The 10,624-nt window shown below is 45.0% G+C and overlaps 1 protein-coding gene across 1 annotated transcript; it reads right to left on the bottom strand.

Moving 5' to 3' along the window:
* Positions 1–1,296: 1,296 nt before the first annotated feature.
* LOC123069270 (30S ribosomal protein S6) lies at positions 1,297–5,064 on the bottom strand. Its single transcript, XM_044492085.1, has 2 exons — positions 4,704–5,064; positions 1,297–1,761 (listed from the first exon to the last, which is right to left on the bottom strand). The coding sequence occupies exons 1-2, from the start codon at positions 4,884–4,886 to the stop codon at positions 1,498–1,500; spliced, it is 447 nt and encodes a 148-aa protein (XP_044348020.1). The 5' UTR covers positions 4,887–5,064; the 3' UTR covers positions 1,297–1,497.
* Between the last annotated feature and the right edge of the window lie 5,560 nt (positions 5,065–10,624).

Genomic DNA, 10,624 nt, shown 5'->3' with positions numbered 1-10,624 from the left:
ATTGAAAAAAATATATTGAATTATGAAACAATTCTGAAAGGAAACCTAAAAAAACAAGAATTCTGAAAAAACAATATTGCGAGGGTAATCAATCAACATTTCTGCTTGCATTTCTATCCTGAGTTCTGGTAGTAGAGTGATTGTGGATTGCCAAGTCGAACTTGCGCTAGTGTGTGAACCTCGGTGGTACGTAATTTTTGATTTTGTTTGTCGTACATGATCGGAGAACATTTCTGTTCGGAAATGTGATAGCTTTTTCTTCTCTAAAAATAAATACAAAAGCAAGGTTCGAGTAGGCTCAACCCACTGAAAGGTCGTCATGCGCCATGGGGCTCTCCAGAAATGGATCAGGAGGTTCGCCGAAAGACATGGTGATGAACGACCCCTATGTGAAAAAATCTAGTACTACAACGTACTCTGTCATTACAACTAGTACGTACCATTTCAATTCCTTTTATGGTTGACGTGACTGATTAATCTGAAATGACCTGGGTAGTTGAGGAAAATAAAAATTGTAGTGAAGACTTGCTCAACATGGGTGAGGAGGAAAACGAGCAGCCCATTGTTGAGGCATGAGGGGTTGGTTACGGAGAAGTGAGCAGCGGGATTAAATAAATTGGGTTGATAGCTTTAGACGGACGCCTCGATCCTGGTCCTGATGTTACACATAGTCGGTCCAGGAAATGCTACCACGACCCTAGACCGTAGAGGACTAACATCTGTTCTAGCATTAATTGTGCACAGGCGGGTGGCAGAACAACTGTTCCTATATTTCAAAGAAAAGTAATACGTCTAATTATACAACCGGAGGCCCAGATCACTATGCAAACCATAGGTCTAGATACTACGAGCATATGATCGTATGAGCCATATTGAATTAATCATCATCAACCATGTGGGTACGATAACAGTGAGGATAAAACAATAGAACAACCGTTGCCATTTACTTCAGGACACCAGAAGATGAGCTCGAAAGAAGTCTCACCAAATATGAACTAAGCCCCAAAGATCCTAGTAAGATGGAAAGAGATCAATATCTAAATGAGGCGCCCGTGCATGATCCAACGGTTGTGGTCCGACGGCATGCAAGGCGACTGATCCCGTGTGGTGGATCAGTCGGAGGTCCTTTGCATCAGACGGCATGCAAGGCAACACATAGAGTTTGGGAGTTTACCACTCCGTACATACTATGCTGATGAATAAATAACGCTCCGGAGTCTGCAGCGTTTCCCATATTTTTGCAATGCTCTTTCACAACGGACACTGACAAAGAAAGTAAGTACCACATCATAAACCTAGTGATGATAATGTACCAATCAGATCATGGGTTCCTTATTGGAAGCTTACATGGGAAAAACATGCAAAGTCAGATTTCAAGTGCGCTAGGTTCTTTCGGAAAACAGCAAAGTCCAATGGCTCTAATTTTTGCCCTACTTTATAGTCAACAGTATTGGGAAGACAACACATAGAGTTTGTGAGAGATCTTGAGACACCAATCTACTCTTCCTTGACATCGTACTCGTCATCGTCGTCGTCGTCGTCATATTCATCAACATCCTCGTCATCTTGAGTACTACTACTTTTACGCCGGAAACTGTCCATCTCGTACCTCCCGTCATCCTCGTTGATGAACTCCAGACCATACACCGCATCTCTGTGCTTCACCACCAACCAGCGAAGCAGACGGTCCTCCTTGTTTAGATAGTGCAGTTCTTGAGTAAAGGAAGGTGGAACCATCATGGTCATTTGCAAAAGTTGACCCTGAAAACGCAACAGCAACTTCAGCAAATCAGGAAAACAGGAGACCACGTCCACAATACTAGTGGCAAGGTAAGATGGCAATGACCAACAGTTGGAATATAACATTATTTAACCAGGAGTGCATAGAACAATTCTCAAACACACTGAGATGCATTCTGTGTGCCTCCCAGCTGCTTTGGTCAACTCTTTTCTAGGGGTGCTGTGCTTTACTTTTCTCAGCGTTTGATCGAAGGTTTTATCAAAGAGTAGCGGGGAAAAAGGAATATTTACACTTGCATTCCAGGGTGCTGCATTTCAGTTTCTGACTGTTTGATCAAAGGTTTTATCGAATAGTTGTTGAAAAAAACATTTTTACACCGACACTGCTACTGAGTCCATCGCAATTCGGTACTGGTGGAAAGCTACAAACCTTAGTCAGACAGATATAACACTCACTGCATGGTCGAAGTTGACGGGTTATTTCAAAACAAAGACTGAACTACAAACTTCAAAAGACGACGACATGATAATACGAAATATACTGGAGACATGTGTTCACAATTTGTCAAACTTACATTTACTAAACACACACCAACCAACCAACCAACCACTGTCAATTATTCAGTAACTCACTAATCTCCCATAAGAAGTGGCGAGGAAACCGTAGAAGGTAATGACTCGCTGTTGGATTCAATTTTAAGAAGTAAGGTTGCATCAAAAGATACACTTAACACAAATACATGGTGTATAAGAGAGAAAGGATAGCCTGTAGACGAAAGAAAAATCATAACCTCAATAACAGTCACTCGGAAGACTGTAGCGAAAGGAACTCGGGAAAGGCATGATAGCTCTAAAGTTTAGTTCAAGGAAGTAACAATATATTGTTTAGTTACACTCAGCAATAGTCTTTGTGACATTGGTCAGACCTTCTCTGCTTAGATGCTTGTGGTGAACATGTTGCCGGGTCTCAACCTGAAGACCAACAAAGCAGCCTCCCCGCGATCAAGAATTTTAGGGGTTGAGGCCTCGCAACATGTTCCAGGTGAGTATCTGTCTGAGACAGGCTGACCACACTGCGAAGATTGTAATGATGGCAGGTGTGCTCAAGCAATGGGAAGAGTGAAACTTGTTTTCGATGTAGAATAAAGCCCTTGAGCGTGGTATTCAAGGATCTCCAAGGATATGGAGTAGAAAAAAAGAATAGGTGCTGAAACCTTCTTCTGTACAAAGAGTGTTCTCATGGTCAGGCTCAGAAACATCAATATGATAAGTAAGCTCAAACTTGCCGAGAAGGGTGCTTGGATCCAAGGGACTATTTTTAGTCTGACTAAAAATAGTCTCTTTTAGAGGCTAAAGTTCCAAGCACCCCTGACTAAAGAGAGGCTAGGACTAGTCTTGAGGCTAAAATGTTTTAGTCATAGGAAACCTACTAAAATATGTATTAGCCCTCTCTCTCCTCATTTAATTCCTCTCCTTTAACACATGCGAGTCCTGGATTGGAGGGTTTGGAGGATAATAAATGCTCAATAACTTGATTTTAGTCTCTTTAATATTTGGATCCAAGCATGGGTGAGACTAGCAAGTTTTAGTCCCACTACTTTTAGAGGGGGCTTGGATTCAAGGGACTATTTTTAGTCTGACTAAAAATAGTCTCTTTTAGAGGCTAAAGTTCCAAGCACCCCTGACTAAAAAGAGGCTAGGACTAGTCTTGAGGCTAAAAAATTTTAGTCATAAGAAACCTACTAAAATATGTATTAGCCCTTTCTCTCCTCATTTAATTCCTCTTCTTTAACACATGCGAGTTCTGGATTGGAGGGTTTGGAGGATAATAAATGCTCAATAACTTGATTTTAGTCTCTTTAGTATTTGGATCCAAGCATGGGTGAGGCTAACACGTTTTAGTCCCACTACTTTTAGTCATGGGACTAAAACGTATCCAAGCACCCTCTAACCTTGAAGAAGCAACATCACTTCCAGTGATTTGGGGTCCAGGAAAACAGGGACATGAGTGCTTATGTGAGCGATCTGAATCGCCTGAGAAATTAATACCACTCATTGGGACAAAAAAACATGTGTGGTAGTGGAGGTGGGAGAAGCAGAGGCGTCAGCTAAGCTGAACCTTATGGCTTTATGGACACAGTGGTATGTAAGCAAGCCCGGTAGGTGAGCCCGCCGGAACTGTGGTTGGTGGCAACGTGTAGCAGCCAGAAGGATCATAAAAAGGGGTGAGCAGAAGGATCGTAGTGCGGTTTTGGGTGACATCAGGTTTTCTCCCCATGGTCTGTTGTTCCTGATGACAGGCGCAGACAGTGGGTTTCCTGATGTTTGCTCCGAACTCGCTTCTTCTCTTTCCCTAGCCTTGCTAGTTTCGGTTATCTGAGACTTTGTATTTCCATTATGCTAAGTAATGGAAAGGGGGGAGGCCCGGTTCAAAAAAAAAAAATGAATCACTTACCGACTGACCATTTTCCCCAAGAATACTTCTAAACCCCAGAACGTGAAAGATCCAAGTGCCACAACCTTCTATTCAGTAGTCAGAGCAAACAGATCACAGCATGCAGCATATCTCTGCGAGCCACCCGACCAGTGGAATCCTGAGTTCCTGAATCATGTAATAACACTAACTACGATCACTAGAATGATCTGAACCTACACAATTTACCCGCTAGAGCATTCTATCGAGCATGCAGAGGCCAATGCCCACAAACATTCTAACAGCCGACGGCCAACCCTATTTGGGCATTTCGTCGAGCACGTCAAAGGCACCACACACACACGCCGTCAAGAACCGAAACTCCAGAGGCCGAACCACTCATACCAACTTAGACATTTCGTCCTACACGCACCAATCTAACCAGACGACTCAGATCGTCACCAGTCCGCTCTGCCACAAGGCACGTCGCAGGGGGGATGCGAGGCTACGGTTGAGGAGTACAGATAAAGAGCGGCGGATCGGGGCGGACCTGGAAGTGGCGGCCGTCGAGCTTCCTGATGCCGTAGCCGAGGTGCACTTTGCCGAAGGATTTGAGCTCGGTGACGACGCCGTTGCGCTGGTAGGCGCGCGCCGCCACCCGCGCCACGAGCTCCGCGATGGCCTCCTTGGTCACCAGCGGCTTGACCATGAGCATGCAGTCGTACAGCGGCATCTTGCCCGGAGCTCCTCTTTTCCTCTCCCTCGGCGAGCCTGTACCTCGCGCTCGCTGGCTCTTCTCCCACCCACGCCGCCGCCGCGCCGCCGCTCTGTTCGACGATCTCGGGGACCCGGACTTGGGGGAGGGCAGGCGGTTGTTTGGGCTTTTCTACCTCTGGCCTACAAGTGTCAACTCAGCGCCTATACTGGACCGGAAAGTGCAGAACCAAAATGGACCGAGACAGCCTATACGGAGCTCGTGCCTACGTCGGCGGTGGCCCAATAACGAGCGAACCACGCTCGCTTCGCTTGATAGCTCAGTGCTGCTCGGTCGTAGGGTTACACTATAACCTAAAAAACAGCAGGTGCTGATTTAAAAAAAAAAGAGACTTGCAATTTATAACAGATAAAAAAATTGTATATCCAGACAATGTTCCCATAATTTTAAAAAGTTTATACATTTTTTAAAAATGCGTACTCAAAAATAATTTTCATGAATTTTAAAATTGTTTGTGACCTCCAAAATTAGTTCATGAATTCGAAAATCATTCCTGAATTAAAGAAATTGTTGAATAATTTTAAAAATGTACCTTAATTTGAGAATTGATTGCGAATTTCACAATTTTTTGGTGAATTTGGAAAAAAAAATCAGGACTTTGAAAATGTTTCCTAATGAAAATATTGGTTACAGATTTCAAAAAAATTGTGAATTTGAAAATTTTCATGAATTTCAAAAATACCTACGAATTAAAAAATCATGAATTTCAAAAAAAGTTCGCAAATTCGTAGAACATTCATGGTTTTTCAATAAATCAAGAATTTGGAAAACATTTGTGAATTTTTAAAAAAATATGAATTTGAAAATGTTCGCGGATATGAAACATGTACATGAATTTAAAAAAATGTTCATGAATTTGAAAGGTTCGCAAGTTTATAAAAAATCAAGAATTTTAAAAGAGTATTCACATTTTTTACATAATAAAGAATAAATAAAAACAACAAAGGGAACAAAAAAAGCATGAAAGAAAATCTAACAAAAATACTATAGATGCTTCCTAAAACCGGTGCAAGGTCCTACACAGTGGAGTCCCGTGGGCCAGTCGATTACCCTTAGTGGGGAAGTGCGTCCTGTACTATTCACACCATATTTGATGCCTTAAGCGCCAAATAGGGTTTGGCAAACGGACATACCAAATGTCCGGATATGTCCAAATGTGTTCGTCGACAGAGCTGGATTGAAGGTCATCTAATCGTCTAATCGTGGTCATCAAATGTTTGCCTCTCTCCGACCTCCCTCATTTAATATGCATATCTAGATCAATATCAATTTAAGCATACATTTAATAGTTACATACACATGCGATCACACCTAAAAAGCGTCAAATGTTCAGTAAGTTTTACATCAATTGGTCCCAAGAGTTGCTAGATTGGTGGTCAAATATCAAATACCTCCTTCTTTGATTCCCAGGCCACTGCTTTTTTAATGCAAGGACCCAATTGCTTACTAAAAAATTTTGTAGGGACCCGATTGCTTTCTAAAAAATTTTGTAGGGGTTGTTCTATAAAAAGGCTAGCACTGAAGGAAATATGCCCTAGAGGCAATAATAAAGTTATTATTTATTACCTTATTTCATGATAAATGTTTTATTATTCATGCTAGAATTGTATTAACCGGAAACATAATACATGTGTGAATACATAGACAAACATAGTGTCACTAGTATGCCTCTACTTGACTAGCTCGTGAATCAAAGATGCTTAAGTTTCCTAGCTATAGACATGAGTTGTCATTTGATTAACGGGATCACATCATTAGGAGAATGATGTGATTGACTTGACCCATTTTGTTAGCTTAGCACTTGATCGTTTAGTATGTTGCTATTGCTTTCTTCATGACTTATACATGTTCCTACAACTATGAGATTATGCAACTCCTGTTTACCGGAGGAATACTTTGTGTGCTACCAAACGTCACAACGTAACTGGGTGATTATAAAGGAGCTCTACAGGTGTCTCCAAAGGTACATGTTGAGTTGGCGTATTTCGAGATTGGGATTTGTCACTCTGATTATCAGAGAGGTATCTCTGGGCCCTCTCGGTAATGCACATCACTATAAGCCTTGCAAGCAATGTGGCTAATGAGTTAGTTGCGGGATGATGCATTACGTAACGAGTAAAGAGACTTGCCGGTAACGAGATTGAACTAGGTATTGAGATACCGACGATCGAATCTCGGGCAAGTAACATACCGATGACAAAGGGAACAACGTATGTTGTTATGCGGTTTGACCGATAAAGATCTTCGTAGAATATGTAGGAGCCAATATGGGCATCCAGGTCCCGCTATTGGTTATTGACAAGAGAGGTGTCTCGGTCATGTCTACATAGCTCTCAAACCCGTAGGGTCCGCACGCTTAACATTTCGTTGACGATATAGTATTATATGAGTTATGTATGTTGGTGACTGAATGTTGTTCGGAGTCCCGGATGAGATCATGGACATGACGAGCAACTCCGGAATGGTCCGGAGATAAAGTTTGATATATGGGATAATAGTGTTTGGTCTCCGGAAGGGGTTCCGGATGTTTCCCGAAATGTTTGGGTACGAGAACACGTTATTTGGGCCAAAGGGAAAAGCCCACAAGGTTTTTGGAAAGCGCAAAAGAAAGTTTTGCGGAGTCCAGGGGCTAGACGCCAGGGTCCCTGGCGTCTGGGTCCAGACGCCGGGAACCCTGGCGTCTGGCCCTGGAGTCCGAGAAGGACTCTTGCCTTTCGGGTGAAACCGACTTTGTGGAGGCTTTTACTCCAAGTTTCGACCCCAAGGCTCAACATATAAATAGAGGGGCAGGGCTAGCACCAAAGACACATCAAGAAACACCAAGCTGTGTGCCGGCAACCCCGTCCCCTCTAGTTTATCCTCCGTCATAGTTTCTGTAGTGCTTAGGCGAAGCCCTGCGGAGATTGTTCTTCACCAACAACGTCACCACGCCGTCGTGCTGCCGGAACTCATCTACTACTTCGCCCGTCTTGTTGGATCGAGAAGGCGAGGACGTCATCGAGTTGAACGTGTGCAGAACTCGGAGGTGCCGTGCGTTCGGTACTTGGATCGGTCGGATCGTGAAGACGTACGACTACATCAACCGCGTTGACAAACGCTTCCGCTTAGCGATCTTCAAGGGTATGAAGATACACTCCCCCTCTCGTTGCTATGCATCACCATGATCTTGCGTGTGCGTAGGAAATTTTGGAAATTACTACGTTCCCCAACAAGCACATGGGGCCCACCTGCCATAACAGTTGAAGCGAACAGTGTTGACTTTTATGCCTCGTCAGATCTAACAAGTGGACCCGATCTGTCATGATCACGATTAAAATTAACCAACATAATCATCAGTGCAACATGGTGGTTTTCTTGAAATAGCCAACCAATGTTGTGGTAGACTTTTGGAAAGTTTCAGAAATGGTAGTTTTGTGGAACCCTGACCCAAATTTGTGTTAGTTTTATGCTATTTACTCACTTCTTCATCTTGTGTGGCGGCGGGCGGCGTGTTCCACGGATGCGGCCTTGAAGGCAACCACCACCCTCGGTTCCTCCGGCTCGGTGGGATGACAGTTATCTTCGTCGTGTCCTTCGACGCTGCTCCTTTGTGGCGGCGGACGACCGAACAGTGAGGTAGTGGGGAAGGGTGCCTCTCACGCAAAAACAGTGATGGGAATGTGTCGAAATGTGCGGGCTCCAAATGATTTTTCCGATGGGCCAGGCATGTCGGAGTCCGACATGACGGACGTCTGGATGCCCATGAGCCTTCCTTATGTTTAGTTCCAGTTTGTGTTATTTTGGATATCTCAATCCAAACATTTAGGACGATATCCGCGTTGAAGTTGTCCTTAAAGAGTATGTGTGCATGCCAGCATATGGTCCCAAATGTACACATGTTCGTAGTCCAAAAGAACGGTTGGAAATGTTTGGTTGTCACTAAAAGCCTAAAATATATATGCTTGCTCGTGTTATGGACATTCTTCGACTACGACAGGGGAAAAGATAAAAGTATGTTCCGATGCGTAGTATTCCTCGCGACTCTGCCTTGAGGTCATTATTAAGGGCATCTCCAACGCTGATTATCAAGTCAAACACCATATCCACCCACGTATCGGTAATGACCAGTCCGCGGATAATGATGTGTGAGCCAGCCAACCAAAGTTAGCCACAAACATCCAATCACTTTCGACGGAAATTTAAACAAACTAGCCAAGTTTCATTCAAACTTGGAAAGTTTTAACATAAAACCGGATGATTTTTATTTAAACCGGTTGTGAGGCCGCATTGGATGATAAAACACATCCGGATCACGTGACCTAGACAGAAGCGGACGGTTTGAGGTCAGCTTTGGAAATGCCCTAAGCGTGAAACAACAACTTAGCTGAGTGCTCGGTTTATTGCGGCAATTGTGACACACTATGTTCCCAGACCCTACGAATTGCATCCCTCGCTTGTCAATATCCGAGCCTTTGCTTGTCAACTGGCTTTGGACTTCCTTGTGATTTATTTTTTCCAACTCAAAAAAAAAAAAGACTTTGGACTTCCTTGTGATGCTACTACCATGGGTGTAGGTGTAGGCGTGCCCCTCAAAAGAAAAAACATGCGTGTAGGCGTGTGGGGTCTGTGTTGTTTCTTGCAGCACAACGGGCCAAGCGGGCGCCCCTCGAATCCCTATCGGCAGAGATCGCGACGAGCACGTATATATTTCCCGGGACCCCACGGCCCGGGTCCGTCCATTCCCGGGATGAATGACTCCCGTGGTGGCCACGCTCGCCCGCCGCGCACGCGCCACGGAGCCACGCGAGGCTGCTGCTCCCGTGGGGCGGTACGACGATATCCTCCTGTCACGCTCCACAATCTCCCCTTTGTTTTCGCGTCGCGAATTGGCCGGGGAAAGAGACGCCCACGGAGGAATCTCCCGGCCCTGTCTCACCGCATCGGATGGATGACCGGACGTCGCGTACGTACGTCTCTGTCCGGCGAGGAAGAGAAGATGCCCGTCGATCCTGCTGGCTGTGGCAAACCATGGGCCGGCGACGGCGCCAGCTCGCGTCGCGTTCGTGCGGTGCGTCGCCGGAACGGCAGGGAAATCGCCGCGCGAATCACCGCGGGATACCCGCCGTGCGCGCCTGACACGGACGGGTGGGGTCGCCCGACAATGAAGGAAGAGAGAGATGGTCCGTCGACCTCAGCGTCGCTTTGCTCTTCGCAATTGGCTTCACGAGTTCTCTTGAATGTATCGTCTGAATTTATTGCCCCAGCAAGGTTAACCCTGTCACGTGTTGGTACGCGAAGAAACGCCGCCTACTCCGTGCGCGGTGACTGTGCACCACGTCCGCGTGCGTGCATGGGGGGGTGGTGGTGGCCCGCTTCAACGGCCACGTCCGCAAGGCAAGATCACGTACGTACCTATGTACTGTGATAGTGTGATGACGCCCGGTGCATATGTTGCAGGATGATCCATGACGCATCTGCTAATCGAGACGTGAATAAGACAGATGTACACTGAAAAAACTTGTGTGTGTTGTACTCGTACAGAACGTAGACCTCAACCTGAGGTCTACTCTTTTGCTAGGGTTCGGTGTTCGCAGTTCGCTTGTCCTTGTTTCATTTTTTAGATAAAAGACATACGCCTGACTTTATAAATAAAGCCACCAGACAGAATAGCACACTTAACAGCAGATCACACAATAGCAGGATAAGCAGAACAGACA

Source organism: Triticum aestivum, chromosome 3B (genome assembly GCF_018294505.1).
Source record: "Triticum aestivum cultivar Chinese Spring chromosome 3B, IWGSC CS RefSeq v2.1, whole genome shotgun sequence".
Lineage (NCBI taxonomy): Eukaryota > Viridiplantae > Streptophyta > Magnoliopsida > Poales > Poaceae > Triticum > Triticum aestivum.
Note: the sequence above shows the minus strand (reverse complement) of the source record. Positions and strands in the feature narration are given on the sequence as shown.

Coding starts and splice junctions, on each gene's coding strand:
- LOC123069270 (XM_044492085.1), bottom strand. CDS start 4,886: ATGCCGCTGTACGACTGCATGCTCATGGTCAAGCCGCTGGTGACCAAG. Junction 1,762..4,703: donor TCGACGGCCGCCACTTCCAG/GTCCGCCCCGAT, acceptor TTGCGTTTTCAG/GGTCAACTTTTGCAAATGAC.